The sequence below is a fragment of the Enhydra lutris genome, unplaced genomic scaffold, assembly GCF_002288905.1.
Source record: "Enhydra lutris kenyoni isolate GAN:26980312 unplaced genomic scaffold, ASM228890v2 scaffoldscaffold4, whole genome shotgun sequence".
NCBI lineage: Eukaryota > Metazoa > Chordata > Mammalia > Carnivora > Mustelidae > Enhydra > Enhydra lutris.
Window position 1 is genome coordinate 47959283 of NW_019154088.1, and position 27881 is coordinate 47987163.

At 41.5% G+C, this 27881-nt stretch overlaps 1 protein-coding gene across 1 annotated transcript; it reads left to right on the plus strand.

The window, feature by feature from the left end:
- The first annotated feature begins 283 nt into the window (after positions 1–283).
- LOC111140649 (abhydrolase domain containing 12B) lies at positions 284–27789 on the plus strand. Its single transcript, XM_022492848.1, has 13 exons — positions 284–345; positions 5110–5237; positions 6231–6333; positions 8263–8382; positions 10315–10345; positions 13055–13100; positions 13207–13336; positions 13754–13791; positions 17068–17147; positions 25598–25680; positions 26771–26849; positions 27478–27596; positions 27729–27789. The coding sequence occupies exons 1-13, from the start codon at positions 284–286 to the stop codon at positions 27754–27756; spliced, it is 1047 nt and encodes a 348-aa protein (XP_022348556.1). The 3' UTR covers positions 27757–27789.
- The last annotated feature ends 92 nt before the right edge of the window (positions 27790–27881 follow it).

Here is a 27881-nt window from a genome sequence, read left to right on the forward strand (position 1 = left end):
TCAGTTCAGCACGCGGTGCGCGCGCGCACACGCACACACATGTATAAAATAAAGTATAAAGGAAATCGTGCACAGCTAGCCACAAGCCTGGCACACTGGCTTCTCCGGCACAGATGGGGGCGCGGGGGTGGAGGGCGCCGCGAGCCACCGAACCCCGGCCGCAGCCCGCCCGCAGCCCGGCAGCAGGGCCCCGCGCGGAGGAGGAGGGCGGGCCGGGCGTCCGCGGGGGCGGCTCGGGCTCCAGGCCGCCGCTCCCCGGCGGCGGCTCGACACACGGCGCGGGATGGAGACGGACAGGCAGGACTGTGTGGCCTCCTGGTGGGACATGGTGGTGCGGAACCTTCGGTGAGTGCTCGTGGCCCGCCGCCTAGCGACCCGTCCGTCCCCCAACCCCATCCACGCGCCCCGAACCCGGGGCAGGGATGGGCAGGGTGCGTCAGGCGCCTGGCGGTGGTTCCGGGGGCTGGGGCTTCGAAGACCCCCAAAGCTCTGGGAGCCCTTTGGGCCGCCTTATCTAGCAACCCTCTGCCTCTGGAGTCTGAGCTTTAGGGAACTTGGCATCCTTTGGGGGCTTCTGAAATAGAGATTTCAGAAAGATGGCTCAGGTTCCTACCCCAAGCCTTGACCTTTTCTGCCTTGACCATTTTACTGAAATTCAGGAGGGATTTTAAAGACCAAAAATAGTAACCTATCTTGTACTCTTTCTTAGATGGCATCCTCTTAGGTCAAATGTGTCTCTGTGTAGGTGGAAAAGGATCCTAAGGCCAGGTCCCCCAGGGTAAAGTCTCTTGGATGTATTTAAAGAACATCCCTCCATAATGCTAAAAGTGGATAGTGCATTGAAACCATACCTGTGCCAAGTTCTTACATCCTTTAACTCTGAAATGTCTCTATCAGAGGGTTTTTAAATTTTCTTCCTACCTTATTTTTTTTTTTTTTTAAGTAGACTCCACACCCAACCCTGGCCTTGAACTCATGACCCTGAGATCAAGACCTGAGCTGAAATCTAGAGTCAGACACCTAACTGACTGAGTCACCCAGGCGCCCCTCTGGCTCCCATTCTAAATCCTTGGCTTAAAGGGTAATGTTAAACTACCTGAGTTGACCCGCAATATATTGCTGGTCTCATTTGTGTTGAAGCCTGGTATTGGTTAGAGACCCTGGACTCAGAAGACTCAGGTATCTTGTTTTGTTGGAGCAGGAAGGTGTTGGCCTTTTGTTCACCTTTCTTCTTTATATTCCTTAGTTTTGTTTCTTGCTGATTACAAAATATCCAAGAGTCCCGTCCAGACCAGGAGACTTCACATTGGAATGTCTGAGTGATGAAGACAAAAACTCATATTCTCTCTTCTATTCCTTCTGTAGCTCGGGGCAGAGAGCAGAGAGCAGCTTTCGCCTGGCCCAGCAGTGTAGACCCATACCCCTCTTCTGTGTTGGATCTCAACATGAGTCAGAACATCCTGACTGACGGCACATTCATAGGCTTTACCACCTTGATATGGCTGTTCTGGGAAAGCTGGCATGTTCTGCCTTTGTCTTCTGTGCTCCCTCCAGAGATGATGGCTGAAACTTAACATTTATTTGGCAGAGAATCAAACCTGCAGTTCATGCTCTTAGAGAACAACCTGCTTTGTTGATAATGGAGTGGGACTTGGGGAGTTGGGGACCCTTGCTTACTTGCCTTACTAAAGTCGGCAAAAAATACTAAATGACTAAAAAACAGGTCTCAAGAGATGTTTCCCAAAAGAATAAAATACAAGCACATTTCTTCATCTGAACAGAGAATTACTGCTCTAATTTAAGATACACTGAGGCAGAAGCACAGACGGAGATCCAGGATCCTGAATCCTTTTGGTTCTTGGAACCAAGTTTGCTTAGGTCCTCAAACATTCACAGCTGCCTGTGGGTCTGGGGCTGCTAGAAGCCCAGGATCTACGGTGATGTGTTATGTGATTCAGGAGAACAATTCACCAAAACATGTTTTCAGTGATTATTTTTTAATGCGTTGGGGATCTATTTATTTATTTTGCAAAAATTTCATCAGCTGTCATCGCTACTTAAGATCGATGGGCCCGGGGGAAGTCAGTCTTCATTCACCACTGGTTTTCTTCAAACAAGAAACACAGAAAATGTGCTCAGGAAAGAAGCTGGGGGAAGCCAGTGGGCTAGTTCCTTCTTCGTTGCTCCCCATTCACCCCCAAGTCTTTACATTTCTGGATAGCGTTAAGGAAACCCCCACGAGCAGGCTGATAATCTAATTCATTCTTTCCATAGTCCTGGTCATCGCTTACCTTTTGGGCACAAGTTTAGGCCAGGGGACAAAGCCCTGCTCTTGTGGAGCTCACAATTAATTTTTCAATTATAATTCAAAAAAGAATATGAAGCCTTTCCCTTCTTCCCCAAAGCTACCAATAAGCATTGCTTCATTCTCCCTCCTGAAAGAAATACACTTTTCTTTCAGGGCTCAGTCCTGTGCTAGACATGGTGTGCTAGAGCCTGGGTGATTCTTTTCAGTGGGAAGCCACGACTAATAGCGGGAGAACCCCCAGAGAACAGTTAAGGGTCAGACCGAGGCCCGATTATAATGAGTGGGAGGGGTGAAAAGAGAGGAAAGCTCACCTCAGGAAGATCTGTGCATAGAGGCTTTAAGCGAGAAGGGACACTTGAATGGATGGGAAGGAAGGGGGAGGATTTGGTGGAATGGAAAGAAGGGAGGAGACCATAGATGTAACCTAGGTGCTTGGGGGTCAGTACATGTTGGCCAAATGAATGGGCACCTGGGATGGATGTGTGGCAAGTCTTACCGTTTGGGATAGCTGTCTTGCCAAATGGGGTTAGAATTGGGCTTCCCAAAGCTGGTGCCTCTGAGCATGAACATGAATGATTTGCCCCATAGCCACTCAGGTTCCAAGGTAGGAATGATCCAGTTAGTTCTGTGGCCCCTGTGGGGTGCTGTGCAGTTGGAGCCACAGCGGATCAAGGGGCAGGGAAAAGAACACTAAGGCATCAAGGTGGCTGATTGATGTGCCTGGCCGTTGGCAGGGATTGGGCTGAAATTGCATCCTCCACTCAAATAAGGTCTATTAGCCACTGGTGACTTTTGATCCCCTACTGATCTAGGGGAAGTCAAATCGACAACCCCTAGTTAAAAGAAGCTGTTGTGCATTATTGATGCTCCCAGGAATCTGGTCACTCTGTTCTCTTCCCGCAGTGCTTCTCACAGAAGTGCCTGGAGCTATTTGAGAGAAGGGCCTACATGAATTATTCTTTAAAAACAGAAACATATTTCCCTCCACCGTCTCTGCTTCCCAAGCACCCTGCTGCCTTCAAAAGATGACTTAGTAGGAGACTAACAGGAGGGGTAGCATGAGTTCAAGTCAGGAGAAAGAAAGCCTGAGCCAGCCAATGGGAAGGAAGAACTCAGATTGTGTTCAGTTTTGCCCATTTGGGCTTGATCTGGGGCTCAAAGTGGCTTCTCTGGGTTTTTATTTCTTCTCTCTAAAATCAGAGCAACGATGTCCTCTCCTTCCTACCACCTTCATGGAGGCTATTTTAAACTATTATGAAAAGATAATTTTCATTTTTTCCTTGCTAATTTTGTGTGTAGGCAGTTGCCTATGTCTGATGTACTTGGAGAGCTACCCACTACCTAACTTAGCCCACGTCTCTTTTCCATTCCCTGCAGAATTGCTGGAAATTCATCAGAGATTCATTATCTTCTCCCTTCATGCCTCTTCCAAACATATAAGCACTCTGATTTTTTAGTTATTAACATTTGAGGGAGAATTTTTCTTAGAGGTCTCTCTTTGATGACTTTAGAGTCAGGAGGTTCCTGAGAATATAGGAACAGGAAGGAAGAAGAGGAGGGACCCTAAGGGCCAAGGTTGCAGAAGGGGAGAAGCAGAATCCTGAAACAACTTTCTCGAAGAGCTGAATCTTGCCAGAAGCCAGTCTCGTTCCTGGGGTTTCCTTTTGCCTGCATGCATGGCAAGTTGCCCTCACCAGGATGGTGACAGCTCATTGGGGTCACTGGGGTCGGACAGACCTTGGCATGCATGACTCAGCCACTCATTGGCTCTGTGGCATGGGGCAGGTTACCTTAACTTTTCAGTCTCCTCATCTGCAAAGTACAGGTGATAACAGCTATCTTCTAAAATGCTCGGGTCTAGCAGAGAAACCAGGACAGGGGAAACCATTCATCCAACATGCTTTCCAGTCCCACAGACTCATCTGATTTACTGAGCAGTCTTCACATTGACAGCTCAAATCAGGGAGGGATTTATTCAGTGGATAAGGAGGACAAAAACCGGAAACAGGAAGTGGTGTCCCTGACTTCCTGTGTCTGTTCTTTCTCCAAGGTAGGAGACCTTCAACTCTGATAAGAGATGTACCTAGGGACAGACGTGGCATTAGTGACCCTTCATGGACAAGTGTAACTTATCTGCTGATGGCTCCTGGTTTGGGTGGTTGGCGTGCCTGGTCTGGCGTGTCCTGTTCCCTGACCAGGCCCCAGCCCTGATGTCGCAGCACCCTCCAGGCACTCCCCTTGCTCCCCATCTTGCTCCTCACAGTCCCTCTTACCAGGGACGTCACATCACAAGTGGGGATTTTTTTTCATTGGCTCATTTCTTCCTAAGACCCAGCCAGAAGAGTAGGGATCTGATGGTTTTTCATTTACTGCTTTAGAATAATAATAGTTAATACGTACAGCTAAACTGTGATGTGATTAAAAACTGTGACAACTGTTAAATAGTCTGAATCCTGTTTCCTGATGACTTTGGGGATCCAGCTTTGGTCTTGCGTTGGGATCCACTTGAGGAAACAGGCTTGACTCCAGTGCACTCATGTTCCCCCACTCCTGTTCTGTCCTACCAAGCTAGTCTCACCCGCTGCCTGGGGGCTGGCTTTACTGCTTTCCTCTCCCGTTCTCCCTTAGGGCCCAGTCCTGATCTGTACTAATGGCATGCAATTCTGTAAAACATTTTGCTTAAATACCAAATTACTTGTAATTCCAGTGTTAGTTTCTGAAATTTTATTTGGATGTTAAGAGAAAACAAATGACAAAACTCGGACTGATTTTGAATGTCTTGCTTTTGTTACATCTTGCAGATCTTTTCCACATTCCTGTTCAACACTTGGAAGAAAAATTGCCTCTCTGTACAACAGCTTTACTAGTAAACCATTAAAAGAACACATTTTTCCTCCTCTGATGAACATGCTAATATTTTTTAATTTTTGTAAGTATATATCTGTCATGGATTTGCCTATATATATATTTTCCCAAAGAAAGGACTTACGGTACTTAAAGTTACCCATATGACAATGAAAAAGGCACATCGGCTATAAAATTGTGGTTAGACTCCAATGGTCTGAAACCTATTTCACAGAGGTTTTGGGGTCTAGCGTGAATCTTACAGACTGGTGGGGGGATGGATAGAAAAACAGTCTTGTGGGTGGTTTCAGTTCAGGAGTTCAATTTGAATTAGCTGTTAACAGGGATGCCTTACTGCTTGGTATATTCTCTACTTTTTTATGTTTTCTTTTTACCTATATCCCTTGAAAGAGAAAATGGGGATCTGGGGCTGGGGATTGGTTGTTGAGAGGAATCTCTTCTCCCGCGTTTTTTCTGAGTGCTGTTAGTCAGTGTAACACAGTCCTAGCACACAGGTAATGCTCTCAGCGGGTGGTCCCCAGGGGTTTGTTGCTTCAGGCCATTTCATGATTTGTGGCTAATAACTAGGTTTTATTTAGTGGAAAATGTAATGCTTGACATAGGTAGCAGAATACTCATTACTTTCTCCTAGACCCCCTTATCTTTTTAGGGGAATGGTCTCCTTTGTTTTTAGCTGGAGATGAGGATAAGGATGTCCCATCACACTAGTGCTATTTTAATATCTAGCTTTAGCTGGATGTTATACGCAACTAATGAATCATTGAACACTACATCGAGAACTAATGATGTACCATATGTTGGCTAATTGAATTTAAATAAAAAAATAAAAAATAAAATCCGGCTTTAGAGGTTTTTGTTTTTGTTTTTGTTGTTTTGTTTTGTTTTGGCAACTTTCCTGTGGGCTGTTCCTCATTTATAAAATAGAACACTTTGCTAGGAATTTAACATGGTAGCTTACAACGTAGAAACCATGTTAACCATAAGACTAATTTTTTTAATTGTGATTAAAAGACATGGAATTTGGCTCTGGGTTTTGATAATGAATTCTACTTTCTAGTCAAAGCACCATTTCTTGTGGATTTAAAGAAACCGGAGTTAAAGATTCCTCACACGGTGAACTTGTACATCAGAGTTGAACCTGGGGTGATTCTGGGAATCTGGTGAGTGCACTAATGGACACTCGGTTGCTTGATGGGCGTGGTTTTCATGTTACAAGGGCAAGGGTGAGCAGTGCTGTGCTAGCTGCCTGTGGAGAGGTTGGTGTTTCTTGGAGTCACCAGGAAGCTGTTCCATATACCTTCCCTTTGTATTGATATTTGACCTGCTTGAATTTGCTTTTCAGTGGTTTTAGCTTGGAGTGCGAAGTCTTTTTGGCCCCGTGCTTTGGGTCTTTCACCAGGCCTCAGGACCTGGGCTGTCCCACTCTTCTGCTGTGTTCCATGCTGGCCTTCCCACACTGTTCCAGAACAGCTAGCCTCCTAGCTCCCCAAGCCATGCTCTTGCAGAATATGCTCTGTGTGCCACATTTCTAGGTCTCTGCTCCCTCCGTTTGCCTAACTACCTCATCTTCAGGGTCTCAGTTTAAATGGTAATGTGATAATTTTCAGAGAAGCCCTTCCTCATCTCCCATTTCAGGCACAGGTGGCAACCTGTGCTTGTCTTTTACGGCATTTCCCCCACTGTAGTTAAATAAACATTTGTGCGATTATTCGGTTAATGTTTGTCTTCTTTACAAGACTATAGCTCTTGTAGGTGACTTAGTTGGTGGGTTTTCTTTTTTAAATGTTTAAGAAATATTTTATTCATTTATTTGAGAGAGTGAGAGAGAGAGAGAACACAAGAAGGGGGAGGGGCAGAGGGAGAAGCAGGCTCCCCACTGAGCAGGAAGCCCGACGTAAGATGTAGGACTCAGTCCCAGGCCCTCGAGATCATGACCTGAACCAAAGGCAGCTGCTTAACCAACAGAGCCACCCAGGTGCCCCCTCTTTTTTCTTTTCTTGTCTTTTTCTTTCTTTCTTTTGTTCTTTCTTTCTTTCTCTCACTGGTGGGTTTTCATTGCTTGGGACAGCAAAAAAAAAAAAAACAAAAAAAACCAAAAACACCACTCAGTTGTCAAAATCATGAGCATTCTATTATCTTTTTTGCTATTCTCCTGTCAACATTTTTTTCTGTTTGGTTCTACTTCTTGTTCTTGGCTGCCGGTTTCCCAGTGTCCTGTTTTATATTTCCTTTCCCTGAATTTAAATATGTCATCATAGAATGTTTAGGAACCAATATGGGTTCACATAACTTCCTCCTAATCTGCACAGTCCAATGCAGCGAAGAGTGTTGGAATTTGAAAATCTTTTTATTTGCTGTTCTTGCCCTGGCTTACCAAGCTGGCTGGGATGCCAGTCCTCTTAGTCCAGGGGCCCTGGGGTTCGATGTCAGCCTTTCTGCCCCTAAAGGGTGAGAAGCCTGAAGATTTATTATTACGTGGCCACTTTTCCAGGTCCCCCTGTGACATGTCATACGGCATTGTTTTATCTTCAGGAGTCACTCACTGGTTTAACAGGTGGAGGGACTGGAGCTCAAGCAGGTGTTTAACCCCACAAGGTCACTGTTTCTTGAATAGAAGAGCTTAGTTTCATATTTGTTTTCTCCCACCTGAACTGGTCTCCCTTTAAATTCTTTCAACTTGTTTCTTTAGCCAAACCAATAGCAGGTGGCACATACCTATTGTCTTTTACTTGTTTCCACCCAACGGACTGGATTTCCATGGACTACACCTAAGAATTGTAGTCTTGGAAGATTAGTGGATGTAGGAGTCAGAAGGACTTAAACAGTAAATGGTTAAAAGGGGTTGTTTCTGTGCATGGGGGAGGGGGTAGAGAAGTAGTGGTTGTCACTGTAAGGTGTTTGTAGTATTATATTTTAATTTTTATCATGTGCATGCGCTACTCAGAAGCTTCCATTATGTATATATGTATACTTATACATATATATACCTATAAATGTATGTCTTTGATTGACATGAGGAGGGTTTCAGACTTTGGCAAGGAGAGCGAATTCTGTCTGTACATTTGTGAAAATGTTTCTTTGTTCTTCAGGCACACAGTTCCCAGCTGCCGGGGGGAAGATGCTAAGGGGAAGGACCGTGGCTGGTATGAAGCAGCCCTTCAGGATGGCAATCCAATTATTGTTTATCTTCACGGCAGCGCAGAACACAGGTCCATGTCTTCGCTTATTTTTTTTTTTTCTTTTCTTTTCTTTTAAGACAGAGGGAGCATTTCAGTCCGGTGGGGGAAGGAAAGGCAGAACTCCCCTTTTGACCCTGTAAATATGCCTCCACATATATTTTTTTCCCCTTTGTTGAAATTTGAGTGTGTTCTGGCAATAGGCTTCTCTTAAAAAAAAAAATCTATATATTCTGTATGTAGACTAATGTCGACATTTAACTGAAAGGTAGACCAACTTCCAAAATTCGGATATTGGTTTCCAAGAAGCCAGTGGTTCCTTTAGTCCCAAAGAGTGCCCAAAATAATGAACTGAGCCCATGGACGATGGGAAAGGGAACAGGCATGAGAGGGGGGAAAAGGAAGAGAAATTTCCTTATCGATGGTCCCTCACCGAAGGGCCTGGGGATTCCTTGATTTGGCAGGAGTCCTGTTAATCAGATGTGTGTACTCCCTATGAGAGATCATCTGGAATTCTGACCGTTGCTACTGGGAACCATCTGACTGGTTCTAGTCTAGAAGACTGATGCCTCAGCCCACCCTCTGTTGTTCCCACCTTGCTTTGTCATGAAGAATGCCTCCCTGGAGTCTTGATCCCCTCTGATGTGCTGCCAGGCCTGCCAGTGGGCCTGTCATTATGGTGGGTGATGATTATCAGCTGTGACTGCATGGCTTCAGGTTGGGGGAGGGGCAATGTGCCTCAGAGACCCACAGATGGAGCTGCCTGCAAACTAAGCAACGAGCTCTGGAATCTGCCCCTTGGCTCCCTTGCCTATGTCCCTTTTTCTCACTTTTTCTGTCTTGATGGCTTTCTCAAGCTTTGTCTTTGCACTAGGGGCTTTCCAAAGGTGTCCATTTTAGAATGACATTTAAAGAGATTTCCCCTGAAATTCAACCTTTTTCAGCATTGTTGAACATTGTTCTGATTGTGCAAACTTGGGCATGGTGTTACAGTGTGTGTATTTAAAGGATCATTCAGCTCACCCATTCATGTCTGTCCCTCTGTGTGGATCTGCTGTGATCCCCGATTTACTGGCTTTGGGGTTAGCCTCAGCTTCCTCCTGTCCCCTGCCAAAAGTCTCAGCAGTACTGAACCAAAAGGAGGCCAAATGGGAGGTTACAGGAGCCTTGTTGAGAACAGTGGTTCTAGACTTGGGACCCAGAGAAACCCTACAGGGTCCATGAACCTCCTCCCAAAATTGCACTAAAAATTTCAATTGTGGATACATTTTTCTGGGCAATGGGTCCATAACTTTAATCTTATGTTCAAAGGGCTTCATGATGCATTTGAAGCTTAAGACTTCAGTCTTAGACTTTTTGGCTTTAAGACAAAATTCAAAGGTTTTTTAAAAGAATCCCTTGCCTTTTCAATCATCCTTGTCTCTCCTTTAACAACATGGTTAATAGAGAGTAGATGATATGGTTATTTTGGGAAAAAGTGTTTCTTGTACCTCTAGCCTTGCGAGTCCCCTTCACTTCCTCTTGTACTTAATGGCAGAGTCAACTAAGGGCAGGTCTTGGCTTAATGAACATGACTCTATCATCCTTTGTTCTGAAAAGCCACTTTCTGGAACTGATTTTCCTTTAGCTTCTAAAAGTATCCCTAGAAATTAGTCTGGCTGTGTAGCAGTGAGAGGAGGTGAATTATCAGTAATTCCTCACATGCCTCTGTTGAGAAGCACTAGCCATCTGGGCGACCAGCGCTCACAGAGGAACACAGTGGCCCTGGGGAGCCATCCGTCACTCCCCCTGACACATCCAAGTGGGCTATGACACCAAAACCCATTTCCCTTTCTTCTAGTTATTTATTTCTCTAACCTCAAAAACAAATGCTTGAGATCAGATGCCAGAAGCAGGAGAGTGACTTTTATTGAATTTGTTATTGTAATTCCTAATTCTCGCTCTCTATTTTAACCTTCTCCACAGGGCAGCTCCTCACAGACTTGAGCTAGTAAAGGTATGTCTGAAGGGGCTTCAAGGTACCCATTTTACATCTCTTTTTTTTCCTCTTATGGGCTACAGCCATAGATCTTCCTCAGTCCTCAGCGGGGGGATCTACCGAGAGCTCCCAAGGGTGGGACTCAAGGTCCTGCCGTGACCACAGGGCATCTGAACAGAAGTGAACATTCCTGATTCCCCAAACACTTTCATAAATACATTGCTTTCATCACCGGATGGAGTTGAAGACCCTCTTTATCGGCTTTTCCTGAGGGCTGGGGGAGGGTTGTGAGAGTATATTAAATGTGAAAGTTATTCCTGTGAGAAACAGCCTTTTTTTGTGTGACAGAGGATAAATACACAGAATGTCTGCTGTTAGAGTCATTCAGGCTCTGGCTTCAGCCCCATAGAAGGTTTTGCATGTGGAATGGTGGCCACACTCCTCTTCTTGCTAGCCTGCTACACGATGGCAGCTTGTTGGGGCGGCCCCTGCTTTTCGGAGCGTGAGGGAGACACAGCCATGGCTGACTCAAAGCTGGTAGCACAGCTATCTGTTTATCTTCTCCCACACCCCAGCTGGGTAATCTCTCCCTCAGGTGACCAGGCTGCTGGTGCACTTTTTGATCAGTGCTTGTGCTCTGATATTTCCTCCCACACGCCAGGTCAGCTCCCACCTCAGAGCCCTTCCCTGGTATAACAGCCAGATGGGGCCCCGCATTCTGCCCGGCCCAGTGTGGCCAGCACCTCCTTCATCCTCCCTCCCTGGCTCAGACAGGAGGCTCCTCTCCTGTGGACTCCTCACTTTCTTCATGGCCTTCCCAGAGCCGACTCTGGTGGGTGGTGGGCTGGGTGCAGTTCTGCCTAGGATGATAATGTGTATTAATTTTTAGGTTTGCTTTCGACCCTGCACCTCACTCTTTGCACTCTCTACATGGGATGGTGGTGAGGCTGATGTCCATGAGAACGTGTGTGTGTTTGTTTTTTTCTCCCTCACTCTTTGCAAAGCTGAATTGTATAGCCCCTGCATGCACAGAAAGGAAGAAACATAGATTTAGGTGTGAAAAGGAGCCAGGGCATTCTTGTGGTAGTTGGGATGGGAAGGGAAGGTATGATAAGACTTCTTCCTCCAGGAAGATTCTGGATACCTTGTGCCATAGTCATCATCTCCCACCCTGACCAGACTTCTATAGCCCTTCGTTCTCTCTTTGGATGGGGTGACTTCCTTTAAAAATCAAGTCTTTGCTATCATGTTGTCCTTCCTTCCTTTCTTCTTTCCTTTCTTCCTCCACTCCCTCTCTCTCATTCATTTCATTCATCACTTCAGTCACCCAGTGCAGCTGTTTTCATTAATTTGCAATCCCACCTAGTTGTCTTTATCGCTTTATATAGTTTTATGTTATTATGATTATATCTATATGTAATTCTATGTTGTTGCTCTTTTACTTAATACTATGTTATGTGCATACTATGTTATAAACATTCTTCCATGGTTTTCTGTAGTTACCATAGTTACCAATTTAAAAGGTGATCCTTCTCTATTATATTTGTAGACAATTGTTTATTTAACAATTCCATTGTTGCTAGATACAATATCTTCCCCCCTAAAATCATTTCAGTGATGCTGCTAGAGAAAACTTGAAGCATTTAGTTTCTTCTTCTTTTTTTGGACTTTTTTTCTTAGAGATAAATTTTTAGGAGTCAGATTTGTTCTCGAGTTGTTTCACCAAGTGGTCTTTCCATCTACAAACGATGCCACAAACGATGCATGGACATTCCCACTTCCGGGGTGCTTAACTGCTCTGTGTCCTGGATCACTGTTTTGGAGGCAAGGCCAAAATTGATATAAAAGAGTTTCCTTTAGTTCCTCAGTATTAGCTGAATTTGCATTGAAAGACTCCTGGGGAAACTCAGCTCCCCACATCTGTGCTGTGGCAGGGGAAGCACGGTGTTGGGACAGAAGCAGACCCAGGTGTGAGTCTTGGTTCTGTCTCTAGCCATCTGGGTGACCACGAATGAGTTACTTAAACCCTCAGGACTCCGTTTCTTTATCTCTAAAATGGGGATAATACCTACCTTTAGGGACTATTGTGAGGATTAAATAAAGTTATAGAAGTATCTTCACGGTACATTTTTGTCCCCTCTTCTTTGTCTGTCATTGTAATTCACTTCATTTAAAATGACGTCATATTCCTTCCTCGTTTATCTACATGGAGCATGGCCATGGTTTCATCTAATCAAGCAATCTCTTTATTTTTGATTGACATTAACTCTATCTGTTCACATTTAATATAAATATCTTCCCATTATTTGACTGCTTCTACTACAACTCTGTAGACCTTCTGTTCTCAAGCGAATTCTTAAAATGGACATTTGCTTTGTACCAACTTCAATACTTTCATCTAACGTCATCTTCCAACAGTCCTGAAGGAGCTACTATTCTTTTTCACTTTTCAGAATACTGTTTACCTCTTCAGATGTTAGGTGGCTCAAGGTCACAGGGCCAGGGCAGAGCCAGGGTGTGTCCAGGCTGTCTGACCTGCTCTGCCGCCCGCCTCCCTTCTTTCCCTTTGAGTCTGACCTTCTCACATTTGAGGTCAAACAGCAGATTTCATCTATTCCCTGCCTAGGAAACCAGCGCAGTGAGGATTATGGAAGTGTTGAGGAGGTTATACCCCCTCTTCAGTTTACACCTTCTAATCACAATGATAACCTCTCCTTTGTCATCTAGATGCTGAGCGATGGTGGCTTTCACGTCCTGTCTGTGGACTACAGAGGTGTGTGTGAAGAACAGTATATAAAGACTTTTCAATAAGCCAGGGGGCTTTTGATAGCCCTCCTTTTGGAGGTAGTGATACTTGTGCTCGTTTTTCCTTACCACAGGGTACGGGGATTCCACGGGTGAGCCCACAGAGGAGGGGCTGACCGCGGATGCCGTTTGTGTTTACGAGTGGACCAAGGCGAGAAGTGGTTCCACACCTGTGTGTCTCTGGGGCCACTCTCTGGGTACAGGGTAAGTGGGGTCTGAAGATGGCTTTTTGGGGGGGCGGTCCTTGGGGCTTTGGTGTCATCAGAGGCAGCGATGAGCCGAGGAGGGAACACTGAGCTGGGAGGTGGAGCTCTGGTTTCTCTCACATCCCACATGTGGCTAGAGACATTGCCATCTCCGCGTGCCTGTTTGTAATGCAGGGGACGGTGTAGCTCTGTGGTTATCGAGGACACTGAAGCCTGTTCCAGAACTCTCCCTGGGAGTATTAAAGGAAAGGATTCCTAATTTAGGGCCAGTGGAACCCCCTGAAGTTGTATGTATGTTCCTACCAGAGGGTCCAGAACTTTCATCAGATGCTCATATCAGATGTTACATTTTGTACTGTTTACCTGACCGTTAAGTCATTGCTTCACATCTGTACTAATTTTCATTGCTTTACAGAGTTGCAACAAATGCTGCAAAAGTACTAGAAGAGAAAGGTACTCTAAAATGCTTCCATGTATCACGTCTTGGCTTGGGGTGGGGAAGAAAAGGTAGCCTACGGACTGTTGTGCACACTCGGAACACAGAGATACCTAGAGCACCCTGACCTTAGACAGTCTCTGATTGTGTAATAAACCTTCTTTTTTCTATTTAATATAAAGCAATAGTTGCCTTTCAAGGCCATGAAATACTCAGGAAGAGTTAAAATCCCCCTTGAAAAACCCTTCTTGTGAAGTAAATGTTCCTGTGGAGTAATCTGGATTATGGGAGAGGAAAACGCCCTTTATGAAGTCACAAGCAGGACTTGCTTTCTGCAGCTTGTCTTTCGTGACATGTATGTCAGCCTCTCCCACAGTGTTCTGAGCTCTGCCTGTCTCAGATTCCCTAGAGGTGCTTGTTGTAAACGCAGGTTTCCTGGACCCTAGCTGTTTCTGTGAGTTAGAATCTCTGTGAACAGGACAAGGTGATTTCATCAAAATCAAAAGCTTGTCATCTCTTGCTTTGTTTCTTAGGCTTGTCATTACTGGTCAGGTTGAGTTATGTGAACATTTAAAGCAAGTCACCTGCTATCCACAGTCTTAATTCATTATGGAAATAAAGCAGACATTATTTCCTGCTCCTCTAAGCACTCATAGCTCTCTGTGGACACTTCCTGCACAGTGTTGACAATGCTGTATTATCTGACCTAAATTCCCATATAAATACTTCACTTCTTGGAGGATAATGCAATTCCATTTACATCCCTGACTTTGAACTCTTGCTATCCTGTATTTGACTTTTCTCTATAATACGCACTCCATAAAATGTTATTGCTCTTATATTATAAAGTCAATATCTAGATTTACCCTTTTCTTTGCTTTTTATTACTTCTCGCATTTCTGGGCTTCCACTGGGGATTTTTGTTCTGCCTATCTATCTGTGGTGAAGAATTCCCTCAGCTTTGGTCTGAAAATATCTTTGTTTTGTCTTCATTTTTGAAAGATATTTTCATTGGGCGTAGAATTCTTTGTTGGCAGTTACTTTATTTCAACACTTTGAAGACGTTGTCCGTTTGGTTCTGGCTTTCAGTGTTCCATTGGGAAGTCAGCTTCCAGTCTTCCTGCTGCTCCTTTGAAGATAATTACTTTTTCTTCTGGCTATTTTTGAGATTTTCTTTTTGCTTTGTTTTTCAGCATTTTTACTTTGATTTTCCTACATGTGGGTTTATCCCGCTTGGGGTTCATAGCACTGTAATAACTCTGGCTTGATATTCACCCATCTTGGAAAATTGGTCATTTATCTTCAAATATTGTGCCTACCCCATTCTTCATCTTCTCTCCCCGGGGACTATAATTATATGTATCTTTTTAGATCTGTTCCCATGTCCTGTATGTTTCCAATATTCTTTCTTGGGTTTTCCAGACATTTTTCTCCTTGTGCTCTAGTTTAAAATTTTTCTTTTGACATATTACATCGTTCACTATGTAATATCAAATTTTATTAATTATTAAAATTTTAACAAATACTTTACGATTTTACACTTGGTTATTTACAAGCCAAAGTCCGTATAGGATAATAGCAATATCTAGATCCTTTGATCTATTTCCATTATTTGTTTTTTGTTTTGTTTTGTTTTTGTAATTTTGGCCTCTTTATTTTATTTTTGTATGTCTAGTTGTTTTTTTCTTTAAAGATTTTATTTATTTATTTATTTGACAGAGAGAGAGAAAGAGAGAGAGAAAGCACACAAATAAGGGAAGTGACAGGCCAAGGGAGAAGCAGGCTCCCCATGGAGCAAGGGGCCTAACATGGGGCTCAATTCCAGGACCCTGGGATCATGACCTGAGTGGAAGGCAGACAATTAACTGACTGAGCCACCCAGGCGCCCCTGTCTAGTTATTTTTTATTAAATGCTAGATATTGTTTATGGAAATTATAGAGATAATTTGAGGGCCTAGGGATAATATTATCTTTTTCCAGACAAAACTTACTTTTCTCCTGAAAAGCAGTTAAAATAGGGGGAAGATCACCTTAATCCTATCAGAAATTGAGCTGATTTGAAGCTGGGCTTTGGTCTCTAAGAGGGCTGGTCCAGTTTTAGTTCACCATTACTCTCAGGGTGTAGTCCTTTGAATTCTCCAAAAGCCTGAGAAATTTATTAGAGTCCTCCTTCTTGTCAGCTTCCAAACTCTAATTTTTGTCCTTTTGGTCCTGTGGGACTGCTGAAATTCTGTCTAGTTCTAAGCCTCTAAGAGCAGCCACTACTGTTGCTTTCAAAGTTTCAACTGCTTTGTGGGGAAAAACATCTTAAACTCTCATGGATTTTTTTTCTTTTGGTGTTGGCTCTCAAAATCTCATTGATTTAGTAGCCTTCAGATGCCTTCAAACATATACATCTACATGCAGTAATCTTCCCTTAGTCCTGGGGGATATGTTCCAAGACCTACAGTGGACGCCTGAAACCACAGATAATACCAAGCCCTATATGTACGGTGTTTTTCCTTTATGTGTATACCTATGATAAAGTTTAATTTATCAAGTAGGCACAGTAAGAGATTAATAACAACATACTAAAATAGAACGATTATAAAAATATACTACAAAAGAAGTTATGTGATTGGGGTCTCTCCTAATATAACTTATTGTACTGTACTCATTGTTCTTGTGATGACATGTGATGATAAAATGCCTCCATGATGAGACGAAGTGAGGTGAATGATGTGGGCATTGAGATGTAGTGTTAGGCTACTACTGATCTTCTGACAATATGACAGAAATAGGATTATCTGCTTCTGGACTGCTCTTGATTGCAGATAACTGAAACCGTGGATAAAGGGGGACACCTGTGTACATATACGGATACATATCCCCATCTGACACACATTTTCTAATTGTTCTTAGAGGAGTGTTGAGCAAAACAACCTAGTCAGCCTCTGGTACATTCCTAACCATGGGCTACAGAATGCTCTTCCTTCCTATAGTACTTTGCTTTCTTAAATTATCCAAGTCATGAAAACCTGGCTGTGTCCTAGAAGGTAGTGATTTTCAACTATCCTGTACATAGAAATCTCTTGGGGTGGGGGTGCCCACTTAAAAACACACATTCTCACTCCCCTTCCTGAGATTCTGACTGATTCGAGTCTAGTGTGGAGTCCAGGAATTTGCATTATTAACAAGCTTCACAAATAACTTTGGTTCAGGTAGTTCATGTACAGGACCTCGAGGACTCCTTGTTTAGAAAAGGTAGTATTTAAATATGATAGGAAAGTTATTTCTTTTTTATTATTTTCAAGGATTCCCAGTTGATGCTCTTATTCTGGAGGCTCCATTTACCAACATATGGGTTGCAAGTATTAATTATCCCTTGTTAAAGGTGAGTCTCTGAACCGTCTTCACAAGATGTGAACATGTAGGCGATTTCCACACACTTATGTTTATTAACCATTTTCCTTTTCTTAACTAGTATTATATGTTTCTAAGTTATTTTTTACCTGAGACAGGTTTTTAGCCAGCTGCTATTGAATGAGGGCACAATGGCTTTTGGGTTTTGTAGTTCTTTTATTTCTTCTAATAGGTTGAGATAATGGCTTATTAAGAGCCAAAGCTTTTTTCCCCCTCCTCTTTGTTTAACTCTACCTTTTATCGTGTAGTTTTTAAATAGACTTGACTTAGGTTATTTCATTATTTTTCCCTTTTAAAGTGAAAATATGCCTCTCATATATCATTTTTAGCTCTATGATTGTCAGCCATATATTTATCATTATTTTATGATTAAAAAAAAAGTCTTTAGAGAATTCAAGGAAGCTGCCAAGTGGTTTTACACAGTAGCGCAGGTAGAGAAGACAATCTTTCCAAGAAGATAAAGTTTAAAGAACTGGGCAACAAGATCTAGTTATTTTTTAATCTGTTGTGCAGATTATCCTAATTTCATCCCATGCCTGATGCTCAACTGCTTATAGACATACCGCCATATAAATGTTAGTCAATGAGCCAGAGAAAGAGAAAGAGAGAGGATTCTCAGAGGGAATACATGACCCCAAATTTTTGAACTTTGATAATGTTAGGAGGCATTTTAAGGGTACTTTAATACAGCTGCCTACTTTTGGAATCTTTTTTGTAATAAATCAGCATAGAACTTTCTGAATTTGCTTAACTATTTCAGGAGAAGGTAGCTCATTACTTCCTGGGACAGCTAATTCACAGACCTCATCATTTTGAAAAATGCCTGTATTAAAAGCTCCATCTCGATACAGAAATCCCCTCAATAATAAAAAATACTGAATGCAGAGTAATTTGAGATAATGAAACACTTTCAATTGGTTTTAGGCAATTAAGTATACATTTTAAGGTAACCACTAATTGAGCACCTATTATATTATTCTAAATAATTACTTATAAATTCATTAATTTGTACAGATAAATCAGATACAATCCATGTATTTTGTTTCTTTTTTGAAATTCTAATTTTGAAATGAAACATGATAGGAAAATATATGATTTAACAAATAATTATGAACTGCACATCCATGTAACTAACATTTAAGTCCAGAAGTTAGCATCACTGGCCCCTCCAGAAGTCTCCTGTAAATCACTTCCTAATCCAATTAGCCTCCCCTTAGATGTAATCCTTAGACTGAGTTTAATGGTAAACATATTCATGCTTTCCTTTATAGTGTTACCATCTGCATGTACATCTCTAAGCAATATAATTTTGTTTTTGAACTTTATATAATTAGTAGAATTATATAGGATGTATTCTATGGTTTTCAACCAACATATATTTGTGGGATTTTACCCAAGAGGTATAGTTGTAGTTTGATTGTTTTCATTGCTATATAGTATTTTATTATATAAATATTCAATTTATTGACTTATTTTTTATGGACATTTGAGTTGCTTTCTGCTTGAGGTAATTAACAACATTGCTGTTATGAATGTTCTTGAACATGTATCCTGCGAACATGGTACATATTTCACCGGAGTATACCCTAGGAGTGGAATTGCTAGACAGTAAGATATGCACATGTTTAGCTTTAGTAATTAGAGTGCCAACCAGTTTTCCAAAGTGACTTGGCCACTTTATTCTCCCTCCTGTTATATATGAGAGTTCCAATTGCTTCACATCCTTGTCCTAGTATGGATATCTCATTGATTAATGAAGCTGGGATTTTTTTTCATGTTTATTAGTCATTTAGGTATCTCTTGTGAGATATCTATCTCTTGTTCATGCTCATTTTTAAATTGTCTTTTTTGTTGTAGTTTTTCATAGGATAAGTCATTAGAAAACTATTTGTATTGCCAGTACATTCTCTTAACTTTGCCTTTTCACTCCCTTAATGATATCTTATGATGAAGAGATATTCCTAAATTTAATGTGGACCAGTTTATCAATTATCAAAATGCAGTTAATATTTTTAAGAAAAGTGTCCTGTTCAATAAAACTCTGGGTACCAAAGATTATGGAGATATCCTTCTATGCTCTCTTGTAGAAAGTCTGTTTTACTTTTTATATTTAGAACTATAATCTACAAGTATGGGTTTTTGTATGTAGGAGGTAGAAGTCCATATGGATATCCAGTTTAGTACCATTTACTAAACAAACCTTCTCTACCAATTCTGCAGTGCCAATGTTTGAATATATCAGGGCTTAATATATATGGGTCTGTTAGTAGATTCCTATTTCTTCCCTTTATCTATCTGTCCATTCTCATATGAATGCTGCATCTCCTAATTAGCATAGTTTTTTGTTCTTTGTTTTTTGTTTTTTTTTTAAAGAGAGAGAGTGAATGGAGGGAGGGGCAGAGAGAGAGAAAGAATCCCAAGCAGTTTCCACACCCAGTGTGGAGCCCAAAGCACGGTTTGATCTCATGACCCAGAGATCAAGACCTGAGCTGAAATCAAGAGTTGGACGCTCAACCAACTGAGCCACCCAGGAGTCCCTGATTACTGTAGCTTTATAATATGTTTTTATTATCTGTCTATGAAGTTCTTCAGCTTTGTTCTTCTTATTCAAGGTTTGTCTTGACTATTCTTGGTCCTTTGCATTTTGATGTATATTTTGGTATTCACTCACCAATTTCTATAAAAAGCTTCCCAGGATTTTGATTAGAATTACATTAGGTCTATATATAATTTGTGGGAAAATGATGCCTTTTTAATATTGAGTCTTCTAATTTAGGAACATCATATTTATAAGTTTATTTTGATTGGTTGATTGAGGTTTTCTTAATTTTAGTTTTAGGTCAGGTTCTCCTATAAACAGAGCCCACGACAGGGACTTGATGTTCATGATTTATTGAGAGAGTGGTCTAAAGGAAAAACCTGCAAGATCATTTGAATGATGGTTATAGGATAAGGGATGGGGAAAGAGCAGAAGGGTGCCTGGATGGCTCAGTCGGTTAAGCATCTGCCTCTGGCTCAGATCACGATCCCAGGATGCTGGGATTGAGCCTTGAGTTGGTCTGCTTCTCTCTATCCCTCTGCCTGCTGCTCCCCCTGCTTGTGCTCTCTCTCTGTGTCAAATAATTAAACAAAATCTTGAAAAAAAAAAAAAAGGAAAGGAAAGAAAAAGAGCAGAACAAGATGTGACTTCAGGCAAAGTGTAGTTTTGGCCTGATCCACCTGGCACTCTAAGGTTTGAGTCAACTGTAGGGGGATGCTGGTTGTTTCTGCCATCTGCAGGGTTACAGAATAGTTTAGGGGGGGTGACATAACCTTGGGGGCAATGGCTTCTGTTATCCAAGGCTAAGGAGAAGGGGGACAGCCAACATTTACAGCAAGAATTAGTTTTATTATTCTCTTCAAAGAACCAACTCAGACTTTGTTGATTATCTATATTGAATACTTTGTTTTATTAATTTCTGGTCTTACTTTTTTAATTTCCTTTATTTTCTTAGATTCAATTTATTATTTAAAAAATTTCTAGAGATGGTACTTGGATAATTTATTTTCAGCATTTCCTCTTTTCTAATTTATGCTTGAAGGCATATTCTACCGAAGCCACTCTTGAGATGGATCCCACAAGTTTTCAAGTGCATTTCAATTATCATTTAGTTCAAAATATTTTATAATATTATGACTTCTTTGACCTATGGGTTATTTAGATATGTATTTTATAATTTTTATACATTTGAGGATTTGATGTTTGCTATTGACTTCTAGCTTAATTCTGCCGTGATCTGAGATTTCTCTCTGTATGATTTCAGTTTTTGAAATTTGTTCAGACTTGCTTTATGTCCCAACATATGGTCAATTTTGGCATATGTTCTATATGCTCGGAAAGAATATGTTCTGTTTTTGGTGCAGTGTTCTTTATGTATCAGTTAGGTAAAGATTACTAACCATGCCGTTCAATTCTTCTGTATTTGCCCTGATTTTATTTTATTTTTTAAAAGATTTTATTTATTTATTTGACACAGAGAGATCACAAGCAGGCAGAGAGGCAGGCAAGGAGAGAAGGGGAAGCAGGCTTCCTGCTGAGCGGAGAGCCCAATGCGGGCCTCGAATCCAGGACTCTGAGATCATGACCTGAGCCGAAGGCAGAGGCTTAATCCACTGAGCCACCCAGGTGCCCATGCCCTGATTTTTTGACTGGTTGTTTTATCAGTTACTCAGGGCAGATTATTGAAATATCTTGCCATGATTGAGCTTATTTCTACTCTAGTTCTGTCAATTTTTGCTTTAGCTTTTTTGAGCATATGTTATACATATGTAGAGCATACATTGAGTAAGAATGTAATTTTATATCTTCCACGTGAATTGATCCTTTTTTATTATGAAATATCCTTTTTGATTAGTAATGCTTCTTGATTTAAAGTCAGCATTGTGTCTAATATATTTTTGTTTTGAATAGTGTTTGCATAATATATAATTTCTATCCTTTGACTTTAAATTTTTCTGAATTCTTGTATTTAATGCATATCTCTTGTCAGCAGTATGTAGTAGGGTTTTGCTTCCTTTTCCAGCAAGCTTTGTCTGTTAATTGTAGTAGTTTATTTAACTTAATGAAATTAGGATATATTTAGGTTTAAATCTACTTTCTTACTATGTTCTTTTCTATTTGTGCCATCTTTTTTCTATTTGTGTTTTTTGGTCTCTACTTTTTGCTTTCTCCTGACTTGCCAGCTGTGTCTCAAGGAGAAGAGTGGTGTTGACTGTCCATTTTACCTCTCTGAGATTCCCTCCTCTCTGGGATGACCAGACCACTCAAGATGCCTTGGCAGGTCTCTGACACCTTCACAGAAAGGTTTTTTTAAATATTTTTTTAGCTTTTCTAGTGTCTTGGGCAAAAGGTTTGGTTCGTAATGGTTCTTCTATTATTAGAAACGGGGAATCTTCCAATATTTTTAAGTTTGAAATTTAATTAAAAATGTCATGATATCTCAGTTTAATAGATAACCTTATGGTTTAGAGGTAGAGGAGTTCTATAGTATCATGCAGTCTTTAACAACCATAGCTCTGGCGTCTGACTCCCTGGGTTGGTTTCCAGGGCTGCCACTTAACAGCTGTATAGCCTTGGATTAATTGCTTTTAATGTTCTAATCTCCTCATCTATAAAATGGGGGTAATAATAATCTATTCCAGATGACTTTGATAATACATTTGTATATGAAAAGCATCTATAATAATGCCTGGGACAGAGTAAGCACTGAATGGTCATTAACTCTTTTTATGATCAGTGGAATGCCATAACTCTGAATATTCCTGTTAAATAAGAAAGTGTAGGTGGTGTGAGACATACAAATACAGTAAAAGGCATAGGTCCTTACTCTCAAGAAGCTTCCTGTCTAGTTGAGGAAATAGGAAATTAATGGTGGATATAAAGTAATGGCAGAGGTTTCCATAAGTCACTTTGGAATCAATTTCATTACTCAAAATAGGAAGGCAGCATGACACAGTGGGGAAAAAAAGCATGAGCTATGGAGCCAGATAGATTTGGGTTCAAATTTTGTTTTTGCCACTAACCAGTTATGACCTTGGTAAGTTATTTTCCTTCTCTGAGTTTTCCTATCTTTAAATAATGGGGATGATACTGCCTACTGCCTAGGGTTGTTTAGAAGTTTAAATTAAGTGAGATAATCATTGCAAAGTACCCAGCTCCTAGCGGGGACTCAACAAATGTGTTCCCTTTTCCCACTTTTTCCATTGCTAAGTAGACTAAGGTAGGTGCTAGGGTGGGGTGCAGAACAATCATTTCAGGGTAGGAAGAGTTCAGGGAAGAGAAGGGTTTTGTGTGCAGGTACGGTCAGTGAAGACTTACAGAGAGATAGGATCTAAGCTCCTTTCTTGAAAGTAACGGAGAGCAGTTAGGAAACACAGAGAGGAGGGCAGAGTGTGACCCAAGGCACATGGCCGGAGTGAGGCAGCTATGTGCTATAAAATACCTGAGTCCTATAAGGCTTCCATGAAAGATCTCGCACACTTGTCATCCTTTTCAATCCTCATAACAACTCTCTGAGTTTGGCATCATTGTCTCCACTTAGAGCTGAGGGAAATGAGGCTCAGAGGCTTGCCCAATTGGTACACACCCTTTAAGAGGAGGAAATGGGACTCAATCCTACATCTAACTCGAGGCGGATGGATTGGAGGTGTGCAGCCTTTGGAATGAAAGATTGTGGCCAGATATGGATGGGCTTGCTGCCAGGATGGGAGTTTCTTACTTTGTTTTTAAGTAGCTTATGTGATGCTACCAAAGCTTTGTGACAGTACATTTCCCATAACTAGTCTTCTAAGAATATTTACTTAGCAGCATTCCAGAAGAGAGAGGAGGCAGGAAGATCAATTAGGAGCCCATCGATGTGGTCTGGGCTAGAGGGGATGGTATGACCTCTGAGTCTCAAGGGGCACCTCTGGCTGATGAGGAATAGAGGGGGTAGACTGACTTGGGCCTGCTTTCTTCTTATTCCTTTGGAATTTGAGATGAACTGCTGAAGGGCTTCTCTTATTGAATTTTCCTCAGAGAAGTCCTGATTCCAGGGGTGTTAGAATTAGGAGACAAAGACAAAAGAAAACAAAATAAGAAATCTTGCCCTTAGTTATGGATAAGAGAAGGAGAAAGGAAAGGGGGCAGGACAGGCAGTATTAGGATCTCCAGACCGCACCTGAATGCAAATCATTTGCCATGAGACCGTGCAAAAAATGCAAGCCAGACACACTCCCATGAAAATGTGGAAGCTCCTGGAAACAGCAGGCCTAGGCCAAAACTGTGAAATGGATATTCATCTTTACTGGACCCAGCTTCCCTGTTCTGTGCTAATTTCCTTACAAGGACACCAACTACTTTTTAAAAGCAGGAAAACAAATGTTTTAAGCTCATTATATTTAGAAAGATGCTATTCTCTGTATTACTACAGTTCACAGTAGAAGGCTACAACAGATGATGTATTAGAGCAGCTGACTCTATTTCTCCATATGATAAAGGGCAGTGATTCGCATAATCTAAAAATTCCTTCCACAATGAGCAGAATTCTTTTCTTTTTAAACTGGCCCCAGCCTACCTGTGCTGTACCCAGTTCCTTCTTTCAGCAATGTCCCATCATAGACGTAGCACTTTCCTCCCCACGCCCCCTTCAGGCACAACGGAGGAATACATGTAATACTTTCCTGGTCTTTTCTCTTGGCACATCTATTCTAAGGAATAAAATCTGAATGAAATTCAAGTCACACTACGGTGAACATGACAGATAATAGCTTACTGTGTATGCCAGGGATATGGGCCCAGTAGAGTCAGTCCATCTGCAACAAATCTTTATTCAAGTGTCTGTTAGGTTCCGGAAATTTCCTAGGTTCTAGGAATACCATAGGGAATAAAAGAAGTTGTGGCCTGATTTCCTGTGAAGTGTATATACTTACTGTCGGGAAGACAGGTAGGAGACAAATACACAACAAGCTGATTTTCAGGATGAGAAGTGCTGTGACAGAGGGTGACTGGTGGGTGGATGGGGGGTTGGTAGGGAAAGTTTCTCTGAAGAAACTATCATCTGAGCTGAGACTTGCCTGACAAGAGGCTGTCATGGGAAAATCTGGGTCTTGAGCTGAGGGAAAGGAAAGGCATGGGCCCTGAGGTACATTCCAGTCTGATGTGTTCCAGGAGAAGGCAGCATGGCCCGAGGGTGGATAGGAGTGGGCTTAGTGAGAGGACAGACAGACAGGTGACAGCCAGATTCTGTGGGCCTCCCAGCCCAAGGTGGTGCAAAAAGTTAGAAAGAAGAAACAAATCATGCACAGTCCCCACCATCCACAAACAATCACTGTTAACATTGTGTCATTTTTGCTTCCCCTATTTCTTTAAAATACAAACAGCACCATTAACTCTATCTTCATATTTGTAAAAGAGCAGTGATAGATGCATAACCTAAAAATTGCTTCTACAGTGAACATAATTAACTAGTCTAGTTACTGAAGAGAATATTCTGATTAGTCAAAAATTCTCAGGCCAAACTATGGAAAGAGCCCAAATGTCCATCAGCTGATGAGTGGATAAAGAAGTGGTGGTTGTGTGTGTGTATCTGAGTAATATTCCACTGTATGTGTATATATATGTGTGTGTATGTATATATACATATGTATGTATATATATATATACACATATATATATACATACATACACACACATATATATACCCCTCTCCTTTCTTCCTTTTTGTATTTTCCAATTTCCCTACAATGACATGAGTTACTTTCAAAATCATGAGGTTTGTTTTTTAAAAAGTTGATTATATGTAGAAAGTTGTTACTCTCTATATTAGTATAGTTCATGTAGGAAAACATAACAAATGACATAGATATAGGTCATGCTTTAATTTCTTTCTTTTTAAAAAACAGATTTACCGGAAACTTCCAGGATTTGTACGCGCGCTTATGGATGCCCTGAGAAAAGACAAAATAGTCTTCCCTAATGATGAAAAGTAAGCTAATGATGAAAAGATGTCCATTTTTACTGTATTTAGGGGATTCTGGAGGGTAACTATCATGTGACTTACTGAATGGGTAGGTAACAATTCTTAGACGGGCACTAAACTTTGAGATAATGTGTCCACAAATTTTTAGTTTTTGGTATTTTCCTCATGTCTAACTTGATGACTTAGTAAGTCGATACCTTCTCTGAAGTCATAAAGGTGGTTCCTTTGAAGGTGCTCTGAGAGGGTCTAGTCTAACTTCCCTTGGGGATCCCTGACTTCTAGGCCTTATTCTCCATGTAACCAAAACCCACTCACCATTCAGCCTTTTGACCCAACAGCAAGTCCAATGACCAGAATTTGGCAAGTTAGCCCCTCACAGCTGATTTAAGAGTGCCTCCAAATGGGCGGTTGTTATCAGTACTTTATGTCGACACACTTGAAGGATCTAAACTTCTCAGGAGTAACAGTGAGTCACTGTGACAGGATGGATGCGTATCAGAATTTGGGAAGTTTTGTTTGAGAAAGTTAAAATGAGGAACAAGTCTTCTTCGTGCTGTAGCCTTTCTGAATTACCAGACTAGGAGGCTGACAAGGAAGCTGATTAATCCTGTTAATCATGTGTCCATCTGTACATTTATAGGGAAAAGTAAATGCATTGCTACAAAGAGTTCTCTTTAGTCCTAGGGTAGTTCTTGCTATTTTTGAGTTTTGAGTTGTTTCATTTCTTCAATCTAATCTTTTAGTTAAAATATCCCAAATATTACGAAATAAGGTAGAATAAGGAAAAAGATGAGGTTCTTTTAACTGTACAAATTGAGTGTTTTTAGTATTTTTCTTATTAAAAAAAATCATACAGAAATAAATTAATTAAATACCTAACTAAATTATGTGAGTCAACAAGAGAGAGATAATCTTGCCTGGAAGAAAAAAACAGTTACTATATGAAGTTTATTATGTATGAAGTTGTCATTCCTGGGGGAAGAAAGATCTTATATTTTGAGACAAATTTCATGTTTTACTAAAGCTCCAACTTAGAAGAAGAGAAATCCCAACCTCTAATTCTTTAACTGAATGCTTTTCTTCTACTTGTGCCTAGTGTTAAATTCCTGTCTTCTCCCCTTCTCATCATACATGGTGAGGATGACAAGACGGTGCCTTTGGAGTTTGGAAAGAAGGTAAACGAAGAGCTCAGTGCTGCCTGAGCACACCATTTTCTCATTTGTCACACCATTTTCTCATTTAGCCAGACTTTAAGATTAGATCCCACAGGAGGGTCTCTGACATTATAAGGGATTCTGTATGCCCCTCAATGGCCACGTTCATGGTGTATATAGTCTGCATCAGTGTGCTATGCTGTGGAGCTTGAAGGAGTGTTTGTGGTGGATCCTGGCTCCTCATCTGAACACATGTGTGTGGATCTACAAGGGTAGAGAAAATCCCAGGCAGCTGCATCAACCTCCGTGTAGTCTCTCCCATTGTAGCTCAAAAGTGGGATTCAGTTTCTTTTCTTTTAGACGAATAGAGTGGGTCTGTCACAGTTCCTGTCCGCTTGCAGGGAGGGTGTTGGTAGGAGAAGGATGAAGTTCTGTCAGTGTTCCTTAGCTGTGCCGCTTTTAGTTCCTTAGCTGTAGAGGCAGCCAACACCGGCAGTTGGGGAAGGGTGGTAGAGAGTCCCTTATCTCCGACTTAATGGGACTAAGTCCCCAAGTTGGCTGTTTCTTTACCCTTTGAGGAAAATTAAACTAGAAAAACACCGCCTTTAATGGTCAGCCTTTGAGTCTCTATCTTTTCTGTCCCATGCAGCTCTATGAAATTGCACACAACGCGTATAGGAACAAAGAGAGGGTCAAGATGGTGGTCTTTCCCCCTGGTTTCCAACACAACTTCCTCTGTAGAAGCCCCACACTACTAAACACTGTGAGGTAAGAGCTGATTTGCTAAATGCTAAATAATTTGCTAAATCCTTCTCTTAAAGGCAATTAGGGCTGCTCTGGCTTTACTTAGACCAGGAAGTGGAGAAAGTATGTGAGCTGATCTAGGTCCTTTTTTTGCAGAGAGTTCCTGAGTGAGCAGTGGGCATGAGGTCTGAGAGTACAAGAAATCTGCAGTGAAGACTTGGTCCAGACACCACCCATGATGCATATTTTTGATGTAAAATTGTACTGGGCTTCTTGGATGAGCTGAAGTCACTGACATTTCTACAAGTC

Excerpts from the sequence above, each read along its gene's own strand:
- LOC111140649 (XM_022492848.1), top strand. The coding sequence starts at position 284 with ATGGAGACGGACAGGCAGGACTGTGTGGCCTCCTGGTGGGACATGGTG. Across the intron at positions 5,238-6,230 it reads GCTAATATTTTTTAATTTTT|TCAAAGCACCATTTCTTGTG; the intron begins GTAAGTATATAT and ends TCTACTTTCTAG. Across the intron at positions 6,334-8,262 it reads GGGGTGATTCTGGGAATCTG|GCACACAGTTCCCAGCTGCC; the intron begins GTGAGTGCACTA and ends TTTGTTCTTCAG.